We start from the raw sequence: 26,545 nt of genomic DNA, 5'->3' as shown, positions 1-26,545 counted from the left end.
ATCATGTCCTATGAGGAATGGTTAAAGGATCTGGGAATGTTTACCAGAAGAGAAGGTTGAGAGGAGACTTAATAGCGGTCTACAAATATCCGAAGGGCTGTCACAGTGCAGAGGGATCAGCCCTATTCGCATTTGCACAAGCAAAGACCAGAAGCAATGGGATGAAACTGAAAGGGAGGAGACACAGATTAGATATTAGTGAGGGTGATCAATGAGTGGAACCGATGACCACGGATGGTGGACTCCTTCAATGGAAGTGTTCAAACAAAGGCTGGACAAATATCTGTCTGGGATGACTTAGTGAATCCTGCACTGAGCAGGGGGTTGGACCCGATGACCCTGGAGGTCCCTTACAACAATTCTATGATTACATGTACACACAACAGGTACACACAGCAGATACACACAATTTTATTGAACCTTTTCACCACCGGAAGTTAGGGGTGGTGACAAGGTACCAGCTGTCAAACAATGTAGTAACACCCACAGCTTCTGATTGGCTGGGGGCGTGTGTAATCCCCAAAATGCCATCCTGACACGGCAGTGGCGCAGGCAGAGCCAGAGGTGCCATAGGACACTGGCCACTGCCGTTTTGAAACGGCAGGAAGACAGCGGCAACAAAGGGAGCGGCGGAAGAGGCACTGGAGAAGACTGGCGAGGCTGGGAGTGGCAGCCTGTTGAATCCCCCAAGTGCCGTTCTGACGCAGCAGGAGGACCGTGCCAAGACTGGCAGTGGCTGAGGCAGAGGAACAGTGGACACCATCAGTGAGTGACTGGGGCAATTGGCGGCCGGGATGCCACTGACAAGGCGGCACAGTGGCTGCAAAAAAAGTGGGTGCGGGGACCACTGAGACCAGGGAGCGCAGGGACAGCTGCAGAGTGTGTAGTGATTTTGTGCCCGTGCTGGAGGGTTCGTTTTCCGATTTGGCTTACAATTATGGCCGCCTGCAGACGGCCGGGTCGGATCTGGCTGCGAGAATTCTCGCAGCGGGACCCGACCGCCTGCAGAGAGCAGCGTGTCACTCACCTGCTCCAGCGGCCCCGGCTCTTTCATGTGCCGGCTGCCGGGCAGCCAGCGCATGCGCAGAGCGGAGCTGGCGGACAGTGAGTGACATTTCTGTGCGGGGCTCTGCGACAAATAGAGCATGCCGCGATTTGTTTGCCGCACGAGTTTTTACGCGGCCAAATCGCGGCAGTCTGCATAGGATTGCGTTTGTTAACGCAATCCTATAGCAGCTTCCAGACTGCAATGTCAACATTGACGAGCTCAGGGCCCGCGGACTGAGCTGGACATAGCGGTTAGTAGCCCGGTGTAGCCATGCAGCAGAGCATCGGACTTCCAGGTGTAGTAGTCATTCTGCTTGAGTACCGGCCCCTGCGGACAGGATGGGGTCATCAATGCATGTTGCTTGTGCCAAACTCTGACCAACCCCCAGCAGCACGGTGCAGCAGGTATCCAAATCCATCTGACAGGCAATGTGTCCAGCCGGCCGGTAGCACCAAACGTTGGCGCCACTATGACTATAATGGCGTCTGTTCCATCTGTAACATTTTGCCGAAATTTACAATGTGCTGCGCTATTTATTCCTGTCTAGTGGGAAGCGGTGACAGAGGTTGCGATCCGCAGACAGCGGTGGTGCGAGAGACGCTTCTCGCAGCCAGCCGTGCATCGCACATTCGGCCACTGGGGATCTCTCACACGAGACAGGATTATTCCGTAGTCTTCCACCTCCTGCACAAGAACTCTGCCGGATGTCCGCCACTCCATCTGGCGGCTTGAAGTAAAGACGTGCTGTTTTTGGCATCTAAGCCCAGAGGGATAACGTGACGCAGACGTGTCCGTGGCCCAGCAGCGCATTGTTATGACGATTCCTGGCCCCTTTTTCTGACATTTTTTGTCAACCAGTTGTTTCCATCCACCGCCCCCTGGTGGTGTTCCTCCTCCACGCTGGGTCACAAACCCCCCCACCGGTTGGCGACTCTTACGATGCTGGCCCCGTGCACCCATGACCCGGCCTCGCTGAATGTTCCAAAACTGATGTGGATTCACACTGAAACTGATCCACGGAGAACCTGTTCCGTAACTTTATGCCGCGCGCCGGGGTCACATGTCTAATTCCTATACAGAGAGGCTCCCATTGCCGAAGAGCAAGTGTCTCTAATAAAGCGCCCCCCAGTGTCCGCCACCTGCACCTGCTGATGGAGACTTGCTGCATTCTCACAAATGGATGCTGTCCGTAGTTGGCAGATCTTGTGACGACAGAGCGGTGCTGTTACGATCGTGTGGGCAACCTAAGCATGGGAGCCCACACAATCGTACCCAAAATGGGATAATGGGATGGGAGATGGGATGCATGCACACAAGTAGAACACGGTATTCACACGGGTTTCAGGCAACTGACCCCATTCTACGCGGGAGGATGAAATGGCCCTACCTAAGCGGGGAATTCGCCCCAATAAAGGGCGGCCCAGTGGTCTTCGGAACTGGGCCCTAGCTGAACCTAGGAGCCACGCACAGAACAGGAGACATACACATGCTACATGACAGACAGAACCACAGGATACACAGAGCCAAAATACACAGCATACAGCAGCCACAATACAACCACTAGTAACAGATAAGCTGAATATAAATACCAGGTATTGGTTGACATTTTGTACAAAACATGGAAGCTAGCGGGCCACCTCACAGCTCCTGGTTATATCGCTAGTCCCTACACTAACCAGGAGTCCAGCAGAACCGGACAGAGTTCACACAGAACGCTGCAACATGACAAGACACAGATAGCTGGTCACAGAGCAAACTGACACAAAACTGACAGAATTTAAACGTACAAACGGACATGAACCAGCAAGACACAGATCACACAGCAAAGCTTGCATCAAAAACAGGACAGAGCACTGGACACACAGCCAGCTGCATCAGGAACAGGACAGAGTACAGGGCACACACCCAGGCAAACTCCACTCAGAGATCACATGCACACAGATGACACTCACGGCAAGTCTATGTGTCCTCATACCAGGGGGAATAGACAGTGAGCTACACAAGCTCACATAGGGAACCGTGTCAAGTTACACCAACTGACACACAGAACAGACAGTCAACTACACAAGCTGACATAGGGTACAGTGTCCAGTTACACGAACACCCAGAATAAGACATAAGACCTTTGGAGGCTGCACCTGTAAAGGGGGAAGGAAAAGGGGGCTGCATGTACTGCAGACTAGGACTACAGGTGTCCAAACAATCTTTAGGGAAGCTGAGGGACACAGACTTACTTGCAAACACAGATCAGTGTGGGCCCAAGCTGAACATGACTGATAACCCTGGGGGCCCAGCCAAACTGCCCAGGAGCTGGGTTTATATGTGAGCACAGATCCAGGAGATTGGCTAGCAGGAAGTACCACACCCAGCCAGCTCAATTAACCCTCAACCACCTGTAGCTGTGCTGCTAGGAGTACATAGTACAACAAATCCCAGGAGCACACATAACAGGTACGTTCACAGGCACCGTTACTGTATGATGTACGCCATAAGGATGCTACGATTTTTTTTGGGGGGGGGATTTTCATCTCCTCTTTTTAAAAGATCTAACTTTTAGTTTTCCGGCGTCGCGGCCGTATGCGGCTCCGTTGTGCATGATGAATTGCGTTTTTTCACTATATGTAATGTATTATGTAACTTTAGGAATTCTCTTTGCGCCAATTCCGCCAGTGTTTTGGGGTTATTTTTCTTTACATCGTTAAACATGCAACATAAATGACATCATTTGTTTCCTGCGGGTTGTGCGATTGTGAAGATGCCAAAAATTATATTTATTTATATATGTGTTTTATAATTTTTTTTTTCACTTTTGGATGATAGAAACTTTCTTTTCTTTTCTTTTTGCATCGCGGTCTTCAGAGTCCTATAACTTTTTTTCTATGAGAGTTCTCTGTGAGAACTTGTCTTTTACGCGACAAGCTGTAGTTTTTATTGGTACCATTTGCGGTACATATAGCTTTTCTGGAGACAAAATGACCAAAATAAGCTTTTTGGCTCCTGTTTATTTTATTTTTTTTTTTTTTCCTGTGCAGTATAAATGGTGTTTTCAATTTATTGTACAGGTTATCACCTATATGAGGATACTGAACGTGTTTTTTTTTTATTGTTTTTCTTTTTCTACCCTATTTTAATGCCCCTGTAGGAGACTTGAACCAGAGAAGTTGTGATCGCTATGATAATACACTGCAGTACCCCTGTACTGCAATGCATTCTCCCTCACAATGATAATCACAGACCATGGCAGGCCTGGACGGTGTTCGAGTGGTGGTCTTGACGATCCCCGCTGTTGCAGTGGAAAGCAGGTTGTCAGCTACTTCTGAGCCTGCGCCATCCATAGGATGTAAGTCCTGCGTGTGTGTGCAATTTTTGCTAGCAGAGGAAGAATTACCGCATGCTCTACTCTACTGCAGTAAATGGAAACCATCCCACCCACGACGATTCAGAAATGTTAATTTCAAAACCGATGGTGCGGCATTCTCTGCACTTCGCATTTACTCTGGACGACACATCCACAGCACAGAGAGAGAGAATCCAGAGAGGTACGCGAGGGGTCACCGTCCGGCACAGGGTCTGACTCAGCCGTGTGCATTGAGCCTTACTCTTTCGGACGCTGCCTATCCCAATCCCTTGTAGACTCATAGCAAATTTTCAGTGACTTAATCTTCAAATTTATTTGGACCACTAAACTCCCTAGAATTAAGAACAATATAATGCATTACCATAGAAGAAAGGGGGGTATCTCTGCCACTAACTTAATGAAATATTAGAATCATAGAATGGTAGAGTTGAAAGGGACCTCTAGGGTCATCGGGTCCGACCCCCTGTTCACTGCAGGATTCACTAAATCGGTATTTTTGTACCTTGACGCCACTGGAAGCTAGGGGTTTGAGAGGATGAACACCCCTCTCACACCCCCAGCTCCCGATAGGGTCAAAGTACAAAGCTCCTAAGACCATGTGCATTGAATTGTGCCTGCACTGCAGCCTTACGCAGTAGGTTCCTTTGCTTCTTAGGCTTACATTCATCCTTGTAAATGCTGCCATGTTAGCACTGTAACATTGCAGCATTTACATGTAATAAAGCAATGGGACCGTGTGACTAAGCCTCCATGGCAGGCAGAAATGAATCCAGGCGCTGGAGCCTGAGTACTCCGTCCCGCCCGACATTTCAGACATGCTTACCAGCCGACACAGCCACCTCCATCCCAGCCGCTTGCTGACGCCTTCGTCCGGCCCATAGGTTGCGTGCTCTGTGACGGCGGGCAGCTGTGTGGTCCGTGTTGCCGTGTGGCTCAGTGCTCCGACAGTGTCCGCCTGTGTGCTGAGTGATGACAGACGCCTCTCATGACGGTGACGCCGTCTGGCTTTCTCTTCGGTGGCATCCTTTGTGAGGGCTTTTGCCTCTCCACCATGCAAAGGCGGTTTACGGCAATATGCGCTCCCTCATGCCGAACCCGCTCTGCGCTTATTGTCAGGTAGCGGCTTCAGGCCCACCGGAGGGGAAGGGTCTCTTTGCTGCAGCGGGGACCAGCAACGTGCTGCTGTGCAGGTCGCCCTGCATTCAGCCGCACCATTAGCTTACTCGGCTACCAGGACCAGCAGGTAACCACCTCTCCAGCCAATCAGCTGTAGGGGGCGTCACCCCCTGTCAATCTTGAATCCACCAGGACTTCCTGGTGGTGTCAAGATACAATAATACCCACTAAAACATCCCTGACAGATATTTGTCCAGACTTTGTTTGAAGACTTCCATTGAAGGACATGTCACAACTTTCCGTGGTAACCTGTTCCTCTCATTGATTCCCTCACTGTCTAATATCTAACCTGTGTCTCCTCCCTTTCAGTTTCATCCCATTGCTTCTGGTCTTTTAAGAGCTAGAGCTATTAAGTCTCCTCTCAGCCTTCTTTTTTACAAGCTAAACATTCCCAGATCCTTTAACCGTTCCTCATAGGACATGATTTGCAAACCGTTCACCATCTTAGTAACTCTTCTCTGAACTTGCTCCAATTTGTCTGTCTTTTTTAAAGTGGGGTACCCAGAACTGGACACAGTATTCCAGATGAGGTCTGACTAAGGAAGAGTAGAGGGGGATAATGACCTCATGTGATCTAGACTCTATGCTTCTCTAAATACATCCCAGAATTGTGTTGTGTATTACATCAGCAAGAATGGCCCAATGGATAGAGACCTTGAGACCTTGGGACCAAGGCTTTGTTATGGGTTGACATTGAGGAGTCCAGAATTGCTCTATATACATTTCCAAGCTTGATGTGATCAGATAGCCCTATGGCTTCTAATTTGTGCAATAGTAGCTCGCTCACTTATCCTAATCGAATATGGAGAAACATGTGTTTTAAATCTTTCTACAAAGCCCTCGAGGATGATTCCTATAATTCCAAACATGAGCTTCCTGCCAAGTCGAGACCTAGTTCACTTTCAATTATGAAAGAATAATGAAGTGACAGACCTTTGTTGGTATCTTGTCAGTATACTTTGCTCCTGTGCTTTTCTAATCCAGTCTTTGCTTCAGAGTTTTGTAGGTTTCCCTGTCTTTGGATCCTAGTGCTCTCTAAATGCTTGTTAGTAATAGTATTTTAGATAGGGCTTTCACAGCGTTATTCAGGGACAATAGTGTTTGGTGTTAGGGTCAAGGACAGATTAGGGAGAGACTTATAGAGAGTTAGCATTAGAGTCAGGTATTGTCAGGTTATTTTAAAATATAAGCCCTGCCTTGAAAATAAGCCCTAGCCACACTACGTGCAAAAAAAGCATTACTTCCCTAGCAGGTGCCGTCCGGGTCCCTCCCGCTGCTTTCTGGCATTCCTGCAGGCTTCCGTGCAGCAACCAGCACCGACAGAACATATCCTGCTGGTAACAGAGTTTGAAAACCCCACCTCCAGCAAGAGATTGCTCTGATTGGTTGTCGAGCACTGTGGCTGATGTTCTGTCGGTGCTGACAACTGCATGGAAGCCTGCTGGAATGCCGAAGAGGAGCGGGAGGGACCTGGATGGCTCCTGTTAGGTGACTATAAGACATCCCCCCAAAATAAGACCCTGTGGCTCTTTTTGGGGGCAAAAGTTATTATAAAACAGGGTCTTATTTTCAGGGAAACATGCTATGATCTATTCTTGACTCTACTTGATGCAAATTGTTCTGCAGATGTTTGTGTACAAAGTGTAATGGCCCTTTCACACCAAATGGGAATCTCACGATTCTTGTTTGCGCAGCTTGTTTAGACAGGCAAGCCATCGGTGGGAATCGTTCACTTTTCATTCAGTGTTTTACATTCCTATTCCAGTGTTTAAATGTAACGAGAAGCCAACTATCTTCTTTAAAAGAAGCGCACAACTCTTGTTTGTTGTTGACTCACAGTTAAACTGAAGGATTATCATTCACTTTAGTTAATTTGAACGATTTTTGGAACAATAATCGTTCCGTCTAGGCACACCTTATTGTTCACTTAGGCAAGGAACTGTAAAGCAGTGCATGAGCAGCAAGCGAGCGGATACCAGTTCTGACAACGTCCCGTACGCCCCCCGCGCGCGCGCGCGGTGAGATCGGGGGAGCCGTGCAGGTGTCATGGCTGCCGGGGGCCTTCTGAAAGGCCCCAGGGCTGCCTTGATAGGCTGCCTGTCAGAATGCAGTATGACGTAATGCTATAGCTATAGCATTACGTCATACTGCAGGAGCGATCAAAGTATCACATATTGTAGTCCCCCAGGGGGACTTAAAAGTAAAGTGAAAAAAACAGCAATAAAGTTTTTTTAATCGTGTAAAAAAAAAAAGTAATAAAAGTTTAAATTACCCCCCTTTTGCCATATCTATAATTAAAAAGTCTAAATAATAAAATAAAATACATATTTGGTATTGCCGCGTCCGTAAAAGTCCGATCTATCAAAGTAGCACATTATTTACAGCGCACGGTGAACGTCGTCCGAAAAAAAAAAAAATAAAGAACGCCAGAAATGCACTTTTTCAGTCACCCTATCTCCCAGAAAAAAATGCAATAAAAAGCGATCAAAAAGTCGTACGTACTCCGAAATAGTACCAACGGAAACTACAGGACATCCGGCAAAAAATGAGCCATCGCTGAACTACATCGACGGAAAAATAAAAAAGTTATTGCGCACACAAGATGGCCGCAGAAAATAATTGAAAAAAATTAAATGTCTTTGAAAAAAAATAAAAAGTAGTTTAGTATCGTAGCAATCGTACCGGCCTATAGAATAAAGTTATCTTGTCGTTTTTGTTGCAGTTTGCTGTAGAAACAAGCCGCAGTGAAAGATGACGGAATGTCGTTTTTTTTTTTCATTTTACTCCACTTTTTACGTTTTTCAGTACACTATATCGAACATTAAATAGCACCATTGAAAAATACAACTCGTCCCGCAAAAAACAAGCCCTCATACAGCGACATCGATGGATAAAAAAAGAAGTTATGATTTTTTATGGGGGGGAGGAGGGGGGGGTAAGGAAAAAGTGAAAATGAAAAAAAAAAAAAAGGACCGGGTCATGAAGGGGTTAATGTGTCTACCCATTGTGAACGCACCCCTCTATCCCTTCCCCATTTAGATTTAAAACATCTCAACTTTGGTTCATCCGCCCCATCCTGTTTTAGTTTTGTGTAAAGTGTTGAGTTTAGACCTTTTCAAGTTTTGTCCTCTACTAACCATTCTAATCAATACAATTTACCTTAACTCCCTTAAATTTTCCATTATCTGTCAGTGAAGAAGTGTTTTTACATTTTTTAGGTTTTCCCTCCTACAATACTTGACAATCTTTTTATATCTCTATTACATCAAAATATGTTACACTCTATTTTCCTTACTTCTGGGAGTGATAAATGGTCTCAAAGAGGTACAAATTCATTTTTGGCAATTCTTTGCTCACCACCAGCCTTTATTTACCATCCAGCCAGGAGAAAATTCACAATCTCTGAAAGCAACTGCCTCTAATAACTCAAAATCATCACTTTTCTGCCCAGCTTTTTAACCACAAATAAATGGAGATAATTTTCCTCCCAACAAGCCAAACAATGTAATTTTGTCGTAATAAAAGCACATTTTAGCCGCTTTTTAACCCTTTCCAGTCCAATTTGTATCCTGGTTTTCCTAGGGGGGCTTACTCTTTTTCTGTCGTTAAACAACGGCGCTATCTGCTGGCTAAAGCCAGTACTGCATGCGGTGACACACTGGATAGGCTCCGACAGCAGAGAGGCTGGCAATATACAGTAAGAGAGCCCCGACGGATGTCTACCAACATCGGAGCTGTATAGCCTTAAATTATAATGTCTTCAGTCGGCAGACAGTGGATTGGAAGGGGTTAAACCTTTTTATAAACAAACTACCACTTAGACCAAGAAATCACCATTGATCCCCACCACTGGTATCTTCCAACAGTGGGGTAAGGTTTTGAAACCAAACCCAAATGTTCTCTCCATGCTTGCATGGTTTTCTCCAGGTTTCTATGGTCTCCTACAGTTTCTTTCAGCTGGTCATTCGGTGTACAGCGCTACGGACTATGCTGGCACTATATAATTAACAGGAAACAAATAGGTAAAACAATGTCATTCATATTTTTACTATTTATTAAATAAATGACATCATTATGACATCATCACCCTTGAAAAACATACTTTGTTTTGTTTGTATATAACAGCTTCCAAGATCTTGATTCAACTCATGTAAAATAGACATGAAGTATGCTATTCGACCAAAAACATATGGACACTATCATCAAACATAGGAGCTTGCTGGATAGCCCATTCCAAAACCATGGCTGTTAATATGGAGTTGGGATCCCTTTTGAGGCTAAAACAGCCTCTAATCTTATTAGACTTGTGACTATGGGAATTTATGCCCCTTCAGCCAACCAATCATTCAGGACGTCAGACAAGGTTTGGCTTCCAACAGTCATTGCAGATAATCCCAAAGGTGTTCCACTGGGTAAACATCAGGGCTCCATGCTGGACACTTGTGTTTCTCCACAAGAAACGACTTTATAGACCTCGTTTTGTGCACAAGACATAGTAATGCTAAAACAGTAAAGGGCCTTTCCCAAACTGTTGCCAAAGTTGGAAAAGTACATCTGTCTCCAATATCTACGTATGTTGCCCCATTGACATTAAACTTCACTGGAAATAAGGGGCCTGGATCAAATCCTGGAAAACAGACTCATAGCTTTACCCGTTTTCATCAAATGTTACCATATTTACTATGCATTCTAGTAGGTATTGTTCTCCTAGCATCCACCAAACCCCGATTCATCCATAAGAGTGCCATATATTGAAACAGAGTCCAGTAGGGGTGTTCTTTACACCAATCCAAATGACGATTTTTTTTAAGTTGCTTGTCCAGGAAACCCCACTTCGTAAAGCTCCTATCCCTCAGTTCTTGAACGAATGTCACTTTTAGAGGCAATCCTGAATTCAGCAGTGAGTAATGCAATACACTGTAGGTGATCAATACGTGGCACGTGGTTCAGCACTTGGTGTCCTTGAATCTACATGGTCTACTACTTCATGACGGAGCGGTTACTGCTAAGAATTTAGGAGAAACAGCACTAATAGTTCATCCAGTCAAATCTAGTTAGAGAGTTCAAAAACTAACTTGTGGCAAACTTAATGAACAATAGCTAAAATAACCCGATAACCCGGTGCAGAAAGATAATGGATACTGAACTATGAGCACATTATTGTGTGAAATGCTACTCACCTAGGGGAGTTATATAGAACAAGGCACAACTCCGAAGAGAGCATATAAAAAGGTACCTTTGAGCGACTTCAGGCGACTATCGCCTTGTGTACACACGACCCCCCAACAGGGCACTGAGCAACATGTCGCTCAGTTATTGCTAGTCGTTCCTGCTGAGCAGCTTCTCGCTCAACCTAGGAGCGACGCCTCTTTTACTGAGAAGGCGGCTGCAACGTTCACCGCTCTGCTCTGCCTCCATTCACTTGAATGCCTTTTGCTCCTAAAGCACAGAAGAAACAGCTGTGGCTGTCAGGCACATACAAGCTATACAAGGTTTAACAATAAAATTATACATCTCAAGGACCCGTGGCGGCATCACCAGATCTCGGTTTTTGCATTACATTTTAAGTCACTGAGCTCTTCAGTATGACCCATACTACCACCACCATTGTCTGTATAGGGTCATTGCATGGCTGTGTGTTTGATTTTATAAACCTGTTTGCAATGGGTGTGGCTGAAACATCTGAATTCAGTAGAGATGTCTACATAACTTTGGCCATGTAGGTAAAGGTCAAGTCCCCTGGTGCAAGCACCGAATGAAGACTGTCTCCTTGTTTTCTTGGCAGACTGTTTTTGCAGGGTGGTTTGCTATTGCCTTCCCCAGTCATCTTTTACCCCCTCCCCAGCAAGCTGGGTACTCATTTTACTGACCTCGGAAGGATGGAAGGTTTAGTCAACCTTGAACTACCTGAACCACGCAATGGGTGTGGCTGAAACACCCGAACTCAGTAGAGGTGGCCACATAACTTTGGCCATGTAATGTATTGTACTTTCTGAAATATCAATAGGTTCCAGATCTTTAGGGAAAAACGGGAAAAATACACTAATTTAATAAAACATATCAAAAGTGTAAAATAAATGTCTACTGTAAATTTGATATGGTGACTGAAGAACGCCTATGAAGGCATACATACAGCTAAAGTTCAGGATGGAACAGTAAATTATTCTTCATTTTTTCCCCCTAGTACACATTCCGCAACCCAAGTCAAGCAAGATGTGATTATTCAGTGGGCCATTCTCCACTCTCAGACCTGTTGTTCTTTGATCGAACATCCATGACTCACATAACGGAAAAGTATTTCTAAGAACATGAGCTATGTAAGGCTTTCTAGAAATTCAGCAATATCATCCCATTTTCCTTGGGAGTTCTTTGTTCTATTTATGGTTGATTTCCAACAAAACTTATATTTCACATGATTTCTCATATGCGCCCGGCTTCTAAAGCTTGCAAACTTTCTGGTGATCCACAAGGTAAGCCTTCCGCGTATAACGCTTTCCACACCGAGAACATGAAAATGGCTTCTCCCCCATGTGAGATCGCTCGTGTTGAACTAGGACTGATTTGTGGGAAAAACGTTTCCCGCACATTGCGCATGAAAAAGGCTTCTCCCCTGTGTGAATACTCCGATGTTCAATTAGACTAGCTTTCCGTGTAAAACATTTGCCACACTCGGAGCAAGAAAATGGTTTTTCTCCCACATGACTTCTTTCATGTTGGACGACAGCCGTTTTGTGCGAAAACCGTTTTCCACACACAGAGCAGGAAAATCTCTTCACCCCCATGTGGATTCTCTGATGTTCAACAAGGTTAGCCTTCCGCGAGAAACATTTTCCGCACTCGGGACAAGAAAACGGCTTCTCCCCAGTGTGAGTCTTCTGATGTGTAACAAGGTTAAACTTCAACATGAAGCACTTCCCACATTCAGAACATGAGAACGGTTTCTCCCCAGCATGAATTTTCAAATGTTTATCAAGTTTACACTTTTTTGCAAAACTTTTCCCGCACTCGAAACACAAGAATGGCTTCTCCCCAGTGTGAACTCTCTGATGCTTTACAAGGTTGGACCTTCTTGTAAAGCATTTCTCACACTCAGAACATGAAAAACACTTCTCCCCTGTGTGAATGCTTTGATGTTGAATGAAATCCGATTTCCTTGTAAAGGTTTCCCCACACTTAGTGCAAAGAAATAGCTTATTGCTTGTGTGATAAGTTCTCTCGTGTCTAAAAAGTTCAGATTTTCTGGCGAACCATTTTTCACACTCTAAGCATGAAAACGGCTTCTCTCCCGTGTGAATTTTCTGATGTTGAGCAAGAGTAGACTTCAGTCTAAAACGTTTACCGCATTCGGAACAAGAAAAGGGCTTCTCCCCCGTGTGAATTCTCATATGTTGAATATAACCACTTTTCTGAGTAAAGCATTTCCCACACTCAGAACACGGAAACGGTTTTTCCCCCGTGTGAATTCTAAGATGTCGAAGAAGATTCGCTCTATTTTTGAAGTACTTCCCACATTCGGAACAAGAAAATAATTTGCCATCTCTCTGATCTGCACTTGTAAGAATGAATGATTTATCCAGAGAATGTTCCTCATCAGAGGAGGGATTAAATAGCAGATCGCTACTAGGAAGGATGGAGGATATATCGGGAGCAAAAAAGTGTCCCGGAAAATCTTGTGGAAAATCGCTAACTGTTCTTTTACAATCTGGAGGTAAAATCAGATGTCCGTCTGTAAAATCTGTGGAGCTCAGTAAACCTGTTGAATCAAAAGAAATTAATATGACGTATGAGTTAAGGTGGCTATATATTTGGCACTTGTGACTTTATTCTTATACGTCCTATGTCAAGTTATAAGATGTTGTTTGGTATTATATACGTGGTATTGAGGATTGTTTAGACCACTGTGTGTCCCCTATATATATCGTAACTATATGCCGTCTTCCTTTCTGCAAATTAAGAGCCTTTTTAGTGCAAGGTTTCGCTATTCTACTCTTGCTCCAACTGTGCTAGGGAGATGGTCATGCACCAAGCATGCACTTAGAAGCAATGGGATGAAACTAAAAGGGATGAAACACAGATTAGATATTAGACAGTGAGGGGGATGAATGAGTGGAACAGGTTACCATGGGAGGTGGTGAGTTCTCCTTCAATGGAAATCTTCAAAGGCTGTACAGACATCTGTCTGGCATGATTTAGTGAATCCTGCACTGAGCAGGGGGTTGGACCAGATGACCCCGGGGGTCCCTTCCAACTCTAAGGTTCTATGCACTGGTCTGGCATTATTGAGCGGCGCTGACAGGCAACTTTGTCTCCATGCTGATGAGCTTGATGGTGAACTTGTTGCTTGTGTTGTCGTGATAACATGGATGCACGTGAATGCTCAGTAGTACACATGCTCAGTGGTATCAACCATCATGGTGGTGGCCCGCCACGTTACTCCATACATAAATATTTTTGTTGGCACTGCATTCTAACAAAGGTTACGAAAGCGGAACACACATCGATACACTTGTTTTCGGTGCTAGGCGCCACATAGGATCACCATAATGGTTTAGGGTAATCCCTAGTACATATTTATATATCTATGGTGGCCTTACACACTAGACAGACGTAGGTGGAGGACAGGACAACCGCTGAACGAACGATCAGGTAGAGGACAATCGTTTTGCTGATGCAGCCATAGCCACACACATTTTAGTTTGTACTAATTGTTACAGTTACTCAAACAGGTGATACATGTGCAATAATAATGGGCAATGGGTGAACAACCTTTCTGGAAAGGTTATTAGTCTGTAGACTAAAGATCTTTAATTTGGCAGCAAAACATTCCAAACATGGCCCACTGCTCAAGACTATAATGGCATGTCATCCAGCAGCTAAAACAATGGTTTGATATTACGTTTTACTCAATGAACATTTGTTTTGTTGAGATAGTCCATTTTCATCAACTTTAGTCTAATGTGTTTAGGCACTTTTAGAACCACATCTGCAGATAATGAAGACTATTGCTAATAAGGTAATATAATACTGTAGTGAGTAGAAAACCAGAAGAGGATGTGTCTCTCTTCAGATAAAATAGGATTGTTCTCAGTAAGGGCTCTTTCACGTGAGCGTAGGCGTTTTTACGTTCTCACGCCCACTCCATATAAGCGCCTGAATGGGTGTTTTTCCGCGATCACGGACAGTTTTTGCTCATCCATTCACACGACCGCGAGCATCGTTTTTAGCTAAAAAAGAAATACGCTGCAACCCGGAAAGCCCTCACTCTGCCGAAATCCTCGGGATGCCTTCTAGTGTCTATATAGAGGCACCTGTAAGCTTTTCGCAGTGTTGGATGCTGCATAAATGCCTTCCCCTCCTTTCTTTTTCCCCGCTCCCATAGGAGTCTATGGGACCCGCCGGCGTATATTGGCCAAAACATAGTTGCAGAACTATCTTTTTGACCAGTGTATATGCGCCGGAAGTATTTCAGCCACGTATGTTAAATTTTTCACGGTGACAACATATTTATGCGTTGTATAACCGCCCATGTGAACGAATGCATTGGAAACCAATGCCTCAGATGGTCGCGTATATATGCTGGGCATAGAAACGTGACGTATATGCGCTCGTATAAATGAAGCCTAAGAAAAACAAAGTAACCTTGTAGATATGATAACTTTTAACGTCTAGCAAAAAGAGATGATGTTACAGCGAGCTTTCGAATCTCCTTAGGATGCCTCATCAGACAGTGGTTATTATTAATGCCTGCTGAAGAATCCTAAATAGATATAAAAGCTCGCTGTAACATCATCTCCCATTGGGGGATCAATGCCCTTCATATTCTACAGTTAGGAACTGGGTTGCCAAATTTAAAACAGGCCACTTCAGCACCAATGATGAGGAACGTCCTGGACGACCGAGAGAGGTTGTTGTTCCAGAGATCGGCGATGCTGCGCACAACATCATACTGGAGAATCGGCCAATTTCAGCTGCAGGAATAGCCGACATCATGGGGATTTCTCGTGAACGTGTTTGTGTCATTATCCATGAACATTTGAACATGAAGAAGCTATCTGCAAAGGGAGTCCTCAAATGTCTGACAACAGATCAGAAAAGCATGTGAGTGAGAACTTCCCGGTCCATTTGTCAGTGTTTCCGTGACTGATAAGAACTTCCTGGATGGACTGGTCACTATGGATGGGACCTGGATTGATTTGTAGGACCCTGAAACCAAGGAGCAGTCAAAAGAGTGGAGGCCCAGTGGTTCTCCTCACCCAAAGAAGTTCAAGGTGCAAAAATCAGCCACTAAGGTGATGGCGTCTGTGTCCTGGAATAAGGAGGGCGTGCTGCTAGTGGACTACCTTCAAAATGGTTCCACCATCAATGCAAGGTATTTCATTGAACTTTTGGACCAATTGAAGGCCGCTCTGAAGGCCAAAAGGTGCAGCAAGCTGTCCAAAGGAATCTTGTTCCTGCAAGACAACGCCTCTGCTCACACTGCACAAGCGACCGCGGCAAAACTGATGGAGCTAGGCTTCTAGCTGGTTGACCACCCACCTTATTCACCAGATCTAGCTCCCTCTGACGATCATCTGTTTCCAAACCTGAAGAAACACCTCAAGGGGACCAAATTTCACACCATTTCTGATGCCATGGCTGCTATGGATGACTGGTTTGAGGCACAACCGAAATCCTTTTTTTTTTTCAAGGCTTACAGAACTTGGTATACCGATGTAAGACGTGTGTTGGCATCAGTGGAGAGTATGTGGAAGAAATGTAAAGTTTCATCTTCCTATCTTGTTACTTTCTGGGTAAAGCCAAAGACTTATCAGCAGCCTCTCGTATCTACAAGATTACTTGGTTTCTTTTGTTGAGAACAATCACTTTTTGCTCTACTGGCTGACACGATAACAAGCATTTTCTTTACTTACCGGGGGTAATATGTACATTGACATCTTCCTCCTTACATTCATCAGCCGACATGTCAATCTCATCTTCCTCCGTAACTTCAACTTTAATATGAATCAGATCTTCATCCTCAACAAACATAAACCATAAATAACTTAGGTTTAATTAGCTGACCTTATCATTTCACGAGACCCCAGTGTAAGCTACCTGATCATCCTGAAGCTCACAGTGATCTTCCTCTGGACAGTCCTGGGAGTCCACGGGGCTGGGACATCTCTCTGGTGGATTTCTCTTACTGGATCCATCTGTGGGACACACATATATGTCATGATCAGATGATCTGGGTATCATGAAAAGTGCTCGCTCCTTTGTGATCAATGAAAGTCTCCTCTTACCCGGTGATGTGAGGGTCTGGTGGTCCTCCATCATGAGGTCCTTGTACAGATCCTTGTGTCCTTCTAAGTACTCCCACTCCTCCATGGAGAAATGGACAGTGACATCCTGACACCTTATAGGAACCTGACAACACAATGATACGGTCATCATATAGCCATATTATGCCCCACCGTATAATGTCCCAGCATCCCCAGCAGCCTCACCTCTCCGGTCAGCAGCTCAATGATCTTGTTGGTGAGATCCAGGATCTTCTCATCATTAGTCCTCTCAGGTATCAGTGAATGGGCTTCAGACTCAATGATGGGGCTCTGGCTTCGGCTCCATCCTCCTGACACATCAGAATGACTGCTGGGGGTCTCACACTCAGCAGTTTTCTTCTTCACCACAGTGTAATCCTATATATGGAGACAAACACTGTCTAAATCCACATGTCTAAGGGTGCTTTAAAACGAACGATTATCGGTCAAAAAAATCTTTCAAACCAGCGAAAGTAAACGATAATCATTCGGTCTAAACGCAGCCAATAACCGAACAATAATCGTTTGCTTTTCACTCGTCGTTCATTGTATGCAGCATAAAAATCATCGTTGGCTCGTCCACTTATCGTTCGGTTAACCAGCGCTCGTTAAGTCATCCTCCGTCACTTAATACAGCGAATGTGAACGATTCTGAATGATTTCTTGTTTGAACAAGCCAACGATGTATCTGCCTGTCTGAACAGGCTGCTGGGCGAACGAGCCGGCGGTAACGTCACTCGCCCGTTCAAGCGATAAATCGTTTTGCCTAAAAGGACCCCAATGATGAACTTGTGTTAGTAAGAGATAATAATGAATCATTCCCAAACCCCCTCACCTCTCCGGTCAGCAGGTAGATGATCTCCATGGTGAGGTTTAAGATCCTCTTGGCCGTGGGATTAGCTTCCTTCTCCATTCTCAGTAAAGCATTTGATCAGACTAGAAATGTATGAGATAAACTTGTTACAGAGCTAAAATATAGATACAAATATCCTCATCGTTACACCTCAACTAAAAACATTCTTAAGGCCTCATGTCCACGGGGAAAATCAGGCCCGCCGCGGATTCTTCATGTAGAATTCGTAGCGGGTCCCTCCTGCCCCGCGGACATGAGGCCTAAAAATCAGAATAAACTCACCTGCTCCGGACGATGCGGATCTTCCTTCCTTCGCGGCCGGATCTTCTTTCTTCGGCCCGGCGGACGTGCTCGGCAGGCCGGCAGCGTGCATGCACCGGGCACATCCGCCGGGCCGAAGAAAGAAGATCCGGCCGCGAAGAAGGGAAGAACCACATCGTCCGGAGCAGGTGAGTTTAATTCTGGTAAAAAAAATTAAAATCGCCCGGCTGGGCCAATATAGCGGCGAGCTCTTTCATGCCGGGCAGAAAACATAGTCCTGAAACTATCTTTTTCGGCCGGACACATCGACCGCTGCATGGGCTCCTATGGGAGCCAATGACAGCGGCCGGAGAAGGGAGGTGGGAGGGAGTTTATAAGCGTGACTGCTAAACTCCCTCTTCTCTCCTTCCATCCGGCTGTTTGCAATAGAAGGGGGCAGAGCTAAGCTTCACCCCACCCATTGCTGGCTGCGGACAAAGGGCGGGGAGGGGGCGTTTCTTAGCCCTGCCCACTCCCATTACAAACAGCCAGAGGGAAGGAGAGAGGAGGTGAGCCGGTAAGGGAAGGGGAGGCAACAGCATTGCAGCCTCAGCGTATATGCGCCAGGGCCCGTGCCGTGTGAACGGGCGCACAAACGTTAGATTTCTGCGCACGTAAAAACACCTACGGCCATGTAAGAGGGACCTAAGGGTGGTTTCACGTCTGCGTTGGAAGTTCCGGTCGGGGTGCGCCACTTGGAACCATGGTCAATCAGCTGATCGGGGGTTCACTATCAGTGCCATAGTTAGGGGTCGGCTCCGTGTAGTGGCCGGCGCTTGTAATTGCAGGCAGAGATGTAGTTGATTTCAGAGGGGTTATCCGGGCACACAGCTTTGTTCAAACACTTCTTCAGTTTGCAGTAGTAAAATAACAGAATTCATGCTCGCCCTTCCGCACTCGCTCACCGCTGCCGGCTCAACGCTCCTCCATTAAACGTCACTTCCTAGAGGGGAGTGATGACGATCCGACACGGAGTCACGCAAGCACCGCAGTTATCCACCGGCTACAGAGAGTTGGTGATTGGCTACTTAGATCACATAGTCCTTTTTTCTGGAAGGTCATCGCCGGGAAGTGAAGACCGGAGAGCTGGTGGGCCGTGGAAGGCGAGAAGGAATTCTGTTATTTTACAAAACCGTGTCCCCAGAGAACCCCTTTAGGCCGCATGCACACAGTCGGATCAGATTCTGCATGCAGAATCCGGCCCTGGCAGCAGAGGCGCCCGCGCTGACTGTCTTTAATTTTCTCCTCTTTCTGTACCGCGGATGCTCCGCACGGCTCGCTGTCAGACACGCGCAGTACAGATTTTTCTTTTTAACTCCTGTTTTTCCCAAGGAATCCGCAGCCGTCCGCAATGACTTTGATGGGAGCCGTCTGTGCGGAATCCACAGGAAAACGGAGCATGCTACAATGTTTCATCCGCATGAAGAATCGCTTTACCATCGCATGCTATGGGCAGTATTTGAGGCGGGACTCTGCCACCCACATTTAACCCTATGAGCCAAGCTCATGGCTGACAGTAGGTGACCTGCTGAGTCCGGGGATGTATACTCACCCTCCCCGATGTCAGTGACGCTGCCAAGTAGTCCGCCCATTGTAGACTTAGAACAGGCAGACTAGTTAACGCATTAAGCAGCAGTTTCAACGCTGACACCAACAACAGGGGAGGTGGGTATGAGGCCGACTGCACAGGGACATATCCGGGCATTTACTACGCAGAGAAGAGAACCCATTCGTTTGCCGCTTCATTCACATTTCCGTATTTTGGCGCGTACGTTTCGGTCAAAATACAAAAATAGATGTTTTATTCGTCAGCGTATTTATGTAGCACAGATCCCCATAGACGTCATCGGGAACTCAGTAGATGAATTGGCCATTTCAAATCAGTGCGCAAAAAACACAGTATTTTGCACGCACCAAGAAAAGCCTCATTTCTAGCACAAAAAGATGCGCTACGGTGTGCCTAATTGTGCAGACATCCGTGTGAAGCGGGCGTATCACACCCGGGCTCCTGCTTTCAGCCAGAAGGTTAGGTCATGGGGCTACAAGTAGGTGACGGAGTTCCTTTAAAGGAGATGTCTCACGCCGAAACGTTTTTTTTTGTTTTGTTTTTTTTAATAGCCCCCCCCGTTCGGCGCGAGACAAACCCGATGCAGGGGTTAAAAATAAAAACCGCACAGCACTTACCTGAATCCCCGCGCTCCGGTGACTTCTTACTTACCTTGTGAAGATGGCCGCCGGGATCTTCTCCCTCGGTGGACCGCAGCTCTTCTGTGCGGTCCATTGCCGATTCCAGCCTCCTGATTGGCTGGAATCGGCACGTGACGGGGCGGAGCTACGAGGAGCCGCTCTCCGGCACGAGCGGCCCCATTGAGAAAAGAAGAAGACCGGACTGCGCAAGCGCGTCTAATCGGGCGATTAGACGCTGAAAATTAGACGGCACCATGGAGACGAGGACGCCAGCAACGGAGCAGGTAAGTGAATAACTTCTGTATGGCTCATAATTAATGCACAATGTACATTACAAAGTGCATTAATATGGCCATACAGAAGTGTATAACCCCACTTGCTTTCGCGGGACAACCCCTTTAATGAGAGCTTTGACTGCAGTTACAAGCAGCGGCCACTACACAGGAGCAGCAGTATTGCTCCGTCCCCTGTGTACTGCGGCGCTGACAGCGGTTCGCAATCTGCTAATTGTTCGGAGTCCTGAGTGGCAGACCCCAGCCAATCATCTACTGAGGTTAGGTCAGCAATAGCATTTGCCTGGAAACCCCCTTCAAGGCAGGACAGCAGAGCCAGCTCCCTTGGTATAAGGCATTAGTCTGCTCTTCCTGTAGTCCACAGACTACTTCTTGTGTATTACAGTAACAGCCAGCACACCAGTCCTCTCCTCCTGCAGAGAGCACCTTCGTGGTCTGCATGAGCTGCTGTCATCCCTCTCTTGCCTTCTCTCAGCTCTCACATACCTGATGTCATTACTTCCTGTCCGTGCGTTCCGAGCCTCATTATGATTATCGTCTCCTCCGTCACATTCTGCCGTTCTGTTCCTCCTTTGCATCATTATGGGAGTTGTAGTCATTTATTTCCAGATTGCGCTTTTCCTGCCTACATTTGGACCACAACTCCCAGCATGCATTGCAAGATGCCAGTCATGAGTGGAGGCTAACTGACACGATGGATTGTCGCCCTCATGTGGCCACAGTGTGATTTCTATCTCTGGTCTATAGGACTGCTGTGGAAGGGGCGGGAAGGGAGAGTCACGTGATTGTTGGTCAGCCCTGCACTGTGTGGTGCTCTGTGTCACTGAGGGTCCTAATACACTCACTTTCCCGTCCATTTTCTCTCTGGAATAACGTTGCATGGCGTCTGCCACCTGTGAGGTGGGACCTTAGTCCCATGTGGTGTGGCAACACTGATGTGTAGCTGTAGGTGAAGGAGTTGGATGTTTTTCAGTACCCAGAAAAGCTGGGTGCTGAAATACCTTTGAAGTAGACTTCAGCAAAGGCTGTTCTACTCCTCCCCCAGGGGGTCTCTGATGTCCCACAGCCCCTCTGAAGCCGGAGCCAGCATAGGCGTACATATAGGGGTTGCTGGGGTCGCGGTTGCGACCTGGCCCCTGAGCCCCCGGGGGCCCTCTTTCACACGGACTGACCGCAGTTACTTTCACTAAGGTCTCTGCGCGGCCGGCAGCTTCTCCTGCACGCCGGCGCTTCCTCCCGGACCTCCCGGGGGGGGGGGGGGGAGACCCTGTGTGATGGGGGTGCAGAGCACGAGGGGCACCCTGTGTGGTGGGGGGGGGGGGGAGGGACGGCACAAGGGGGACCCTGTGTGAGGGGCGGTGAACGAAGGGGACCCTGTGTGATGGGGGGGGGGGGGAAGAGGGGCACCCTGTGTGATGGGGGGGGGGGGGGGGAACGAGGGGGATCCTGTGTAATGGGTGGACAATGAGGGGGATACTGTGTAATGGGGGGGGGGAGAACGAGAGGGATCCTGTGTGATGGGGAAGGGGAGAACGAGGGGGATCCTGTGTGATGGGGAAGGGGAGAACGAGGGGGATCCTGTGTGATGGGGAAGGGGAGAACGAGGGGGATCCTATGTGATGGGGGGGGAGAACAAGAGGGATCCTGTGTGATGGGGGGGGAGAACGAGGGGCGCCCTGTGTGATGGGGGGGGAGAACCAGGGGGGCCCTGTGTGATGGGGGGGAGAACGAGGGGGATCCTGTGTAATGGGGGTGCAGAGCACGAGGGGCACCCTGTGTGGTGGTGGGGGGAGCACAAGGGGGACCCTGTGTGAGGGGCGGTGAACGAAGGGGACCCTGTGTGATGGGGGGGGAACGAGGGGGACCCTGAGTGATGGGGGGGGGAGAGAACGAGGGGCACCCTGTGTAATGGGTGGACAATGAGGGGGATACTGTGTGATGGGGGGGCGAGAACGAGAGGGATCCTGTGTGATGGGGAAGGGGAGAACGAGGGGGATCCTGTGTGATGGGGGGGGGGGGAGAACGAGAGGGATCCTGTGTGATGGGGGGGGGAGAACGGGGGGCACCCTGTGTGATGGGGGGGGGAGAACGAGGGGCACCCTGTGTGATGGGGGGGGAGAACGAGGGGCACCCTGTGTGATGGGGGGGGAGAACGAGGGGCACCCTGTGTGATGGGGGGGAGAACCAGGGGGGCCCTGTGTAATGGGTGGACAATGAGGGGGATACTGTGTGATGGGGGGGAGAGAACGAGGGGGATACTGTGTGATGGGGGGGAGAACGAGGGGGATCCTGTGTGATGGGGGGGAGAACGAGGGGGATCCTGTGTGATGGGGGGGGAGAACGAGGGGGATCCTGTGTGATGGGGGGGAGAACGAGGGGGATCCTGTGTGATGGGGGGGGAGAACGAGGGGGATCCTGTGTGATGGGGGGGGAGAACGAGGGGGATCCTGTGTGGTGGGGGGTGGGGAATAAGAGGCGTTCTGTGTGATGGGGAGTGTGTGGGGGGAAAACAAGGGGCGTTCCGTGTAGTGGGGGGGTATAAGGGGCATTCCGTGTGGTGGTGGTGGGGGGGCGACGACGACAAGGGGTGTTCCATGTGATGGGGAGTGTTTAGAGTGTCAATGCGTATGGAAACAATGTATTGCGTATGGGCAGTTTATCACATGCAGCCCATACAAGTGTACAGGGCTCACATTGCATGGTACACAAAGAGAGAGAGCATGCTGGGATTTATTTCTCTTGCATATCTACACGCAGTCCATTGACTTTCATTGACTCCGTTCACTGCGCCCTAACATGTTATATAAAGTTAGCTTATGTTGTCTCTATTGTATATATTATTATGCTGTCTCCAATGTATATGTGTGTATACAGTATATATATATTTTCTTTCCTGAGGAAGCGAAGCGTGCCTTGATGCTTGGGTTCTGGATGTTTTAAAACTCTGCTAAACCCCTGATTACTAATGATCTATTGATGGGTCATTAAAAAAACAGTAATGTAGCTAAAAGTGATGTAGAAGGAGTAGCTGTGAAAAGGAGTGGGGGTTGGAGGGGTCTGTAGGGGGGCCCCAAGCTAAACTTTTGCACCCGGGCCCATGAGCCTCTAGCTACGCCCCTGGGAGCCAGCAAATGTTTATATCTATATATATAAAGACGAAAGCCCTCACTGACTCACTCACTCACTCACTCGCCAAAAGTTCTCCAACTTCCCGATGTCGTAGAAACATGAAATTTTGGCACGAGCATAGATTTTCTCCAAAATAGGAAAAGTAATTGGGTCCCAACTCGATTATTCAATTCTAGCGCAAAAGAATTGGCGTCGAAATTTTACGTACATAATCTAAATCTGTCACTTCCCAATGTCATAGAAACTTAAAATTTGGCAGGAGCATTGATTATGTCATAAATAGGAAATGTTAATGGGTCCCAACTTGATTATTCAATAATATGCGCAAAAGAATGAGCGTGCAAATTTTACGTACGGAATCTAATTCTCTCACTTCCCGGTGTCATAGAAACTCGAAATTTGGCAGGAGCATTGATTATGTCATAAATAGGAAAAGCTAATGGGGCCCAACTCCATTATTCAATTCTATGCGCAAAAGAATTAGCGTCCAAATTTTACGTACGGAATCTAATTTTCTCACTTTCCGGTGTCATAGAAACGTGAAATTTGGCACGAGCATTGATTATGTCAAAAATAGGAAAAGCTAATCGGTCCCAACTCGATTATTTAATTCTAGCGCAAAAGAATTGGCGTCCAAATTTTACGTGCAGAATGTAATTTTTTCACTTTCCGGTGTCATAGAAACAGGAAATTTGGCAGCAGCATTGATTATGTCATAAATAGGAAAAGCTAATGGGTCCCAACTCCATTATTTAATTATATGCGCAAAAGAATTGGCGTCGAAATTTTACGTGCGGAATGTAATTTTTTCACTTTCCGGTGTCATAGAAACGGGAAATTTGGCACGAGCATTGATTATGTCACAAATAGGAATAGCTAATGGGTCCCAACTCGATTATTCAATTCTATGCGCAAAAGAATTAGCGTCCAAATTTTACGTGCGGAATGTAATTTCTTCACTTTCCGCTGACATAGAAACAGGAAATTTGGCACAAGCATTGATTATGTCATAGATAGGAAAAGGTAATGGGTCCCAACTCCATTATTCAATTCTATGCGCAAAATAATTAGTGTCCAAATTTTACGTACAGAATCTAATTTTCTCACTTTCCGGTGTCATAGAAAGGTGAAATTTGGCACGAGCATTGATTATGTCAAAAATAGGAAAAGCTAATGGGTCCCAACTCCATTATTCTATTCTATGCGCAAAAGAATTGGCGTCAAAATTTTACGTGCGGAATGTTATTTTTTCACTTTCCGGTGTCATAGAAACGGGAAATTTGGCACGAGCATTGATTATGTCAAAAATAGGAAAAGCTAATGGGTCCCAACTTGATTATTCAATTCTAGCGCAAAAGAATTGGCATCGAAATTTTACGTGCGGAATGTAATTTTTTCACTTTCCGGTGTCATAGAAACGGGAAATTTGGCACGAGCATTAATTATGTCATAAATAGGAAAAGCTAATGGGTCCCAACTCGAATATTCAATTCTATGTGCAAAAGAATTGGCGTCGAAATTTTACGTGCGGAATGTAATTTCTTCACTTTCCGGTCTCATAGAAACAGGAAATTTGGCACGAGCATTGATTATGTCATAAATAGGAAAAGCTAATGGGTCCCAACTTCATTATTCAATTCTATGCGCAAAAGAATTAGCGTCCAAATTTTACGTACGGAATGTAATTTTCTCACTTTCCGGTGTCATAGAAACGGGAAATTTGGCACAAGCATTGATTCTGTCCTAAGTATGAAAAGTTAATGGGTCCCAACTCGATTATTCAATTCTAAGCGCAAAAGAATTAGTGTCCTTATTTTATGTACGTAATCTAATTCTCTCACTTCCTGATGTCATTTTATATGAAGGAAACGTCACATGGTTACCTCCCCGTAGTGTTTCCTGGGTAACGCAGAGAACTATGCAAAATGGTGAACATATGTTTTTCCTCAGTATCTCTAAAGTAACCACGACTTCATAAGATTTTCCATGTGAACACCAGATAAACACCAGTACCAAATTAACTCGGGCGAAGCCGGGTATATCAGCTAGTTAGTAGATAAGGACAGGAATTAACCCTTCATGAACCAATAGTTCTCTATTTCCTGAAGACCATAACCTGCTGACCTGATAATGTTTGGAGGCAAAGTTAACAAAAAAATGCACCCTTCAGACAAAGGAAAATGTAATTTAGGAATCATGAAAGATCTGTACGTCGCCGCCCGCTGACGGGATATTCCATATTGGCACGATGCTCAGGAACCGAGAATTGCGTATCTCAGACCAGATGCGTCCAAACCTACTCGTGTGTGGGCTCAAAACGCACGTAAAATCATGAGAGGAACATGATTGTCATATTGTCATGGTGGGTCACACCCCCACGGAGTTATGAAGGAAATATATGTCCCAAGATAAGCCATCCCCCACGGGGGCTGGAGGGAACTAAATAGGAGTTACCCCAGTGAGAGTTTAAAAACTGCACAGGGACGTGTGCTCGGGGTCAGACCCTTGGAGGTCACCATATGTGATGACTGCCCCATCGTATCCCGCGAGCCTCCACGCATAACAATAGTATCACTCTTCTGTTAATCCCTGTTATCTTACTGTCTGGGGTATCACATGTACGTCTCCAGCCGATCGTCTGGGAACATCATTTTGTATTCTTCTGTAAATAAGCACGGCTCTTTTCTTTGAGAATTAAACTGTAAATTAATTAGTGATCCTCGTCCGTGTAACACGGAGCCAGATTCTCCGAAGATGGTATTCATAATTTACCGTAACCAAATTGGTGGTGGCCGCTGTATGCATATTGTAGAGCTCTGGAGTGCGTTAGAACGGAGCAGGTGATTTGAGCTTCCACTTCGCATGCAGAGGTCTGGGAAAGCTGGGTACAACTCAGCCTGT

General features: G+C 46.6%; 1 protein-coding gene across 2 annotated transcripts in view; it reads right to left on the bottom strand.

Moving 5' to 3' along the window:
• LOC136588082 (zinc finger protein 250-like) overlaps positions 1-21,072 on the bottom strand; it is a 65,811-nt gene extending 44,739 nt beyond the window's left edge. Inside the window, exons 1-7 of one of the 2 annotated variants that reach the window (XR_010787536.1) lie at positions 21,002-21,072; positions 17,718-17,818; positions 17,069-17,260; positions 16,865-16,988; positions 16,677-16,774; positions 16,493-16,598; positions 10,763-13,335 (exon numbers count right to left, since the gene is read on the bottom strand). Coding sequence is in view for 1 of the 2 variants with exons in the window: in XM_066587024.1 (XP_066443121.1) it covers positions 12,020-13,335; positions 16,493-16,598; positions 16,677-16,774; positions 16,865-16,988; positions 17,069-17,260; positions 17,718-17,795 (1,914 nt within the window). In the remaining variant the exon portion in view is untranslated. Of the gene's footprint in view, positions 1-9,638; positions 13,336-16,492; positions 16,599-16,676; positions 16,775-16,864; positions 16,989-17,068; positions 17,261-17,717; positions 17,819-21,001 lie in introns of those variants that run through there. The other variant, XM_066587024.1, reaches the window with a different exon arrangement.
• Between the last annotated feature and the right edge of the window lie 5,473 nt (positions 21,073-26,545).

The sequence above is a fragment of the Eleutherodactylus coqui genome, chromosome 13 (assembly GCF_035609145.1).
Source record: "Eleutherodactylus coqui strain aEleCoq1 chromosome 13, aEleCoq1.hap1, whole genome shotgun sequence".
Classification (NCBI taxonomy): domain Eukaryota; kingdom Metazoa; phylum Chordata; class Amphibia; order Anura; family Eleutherodactylidae; genus Eleutherodactylus; species Eleutherodactylus coqui.
Note: the sequence above shows the minus strand (reverse complement) of the source record. Positions and strands in the feature narration are given on the sequence as shown.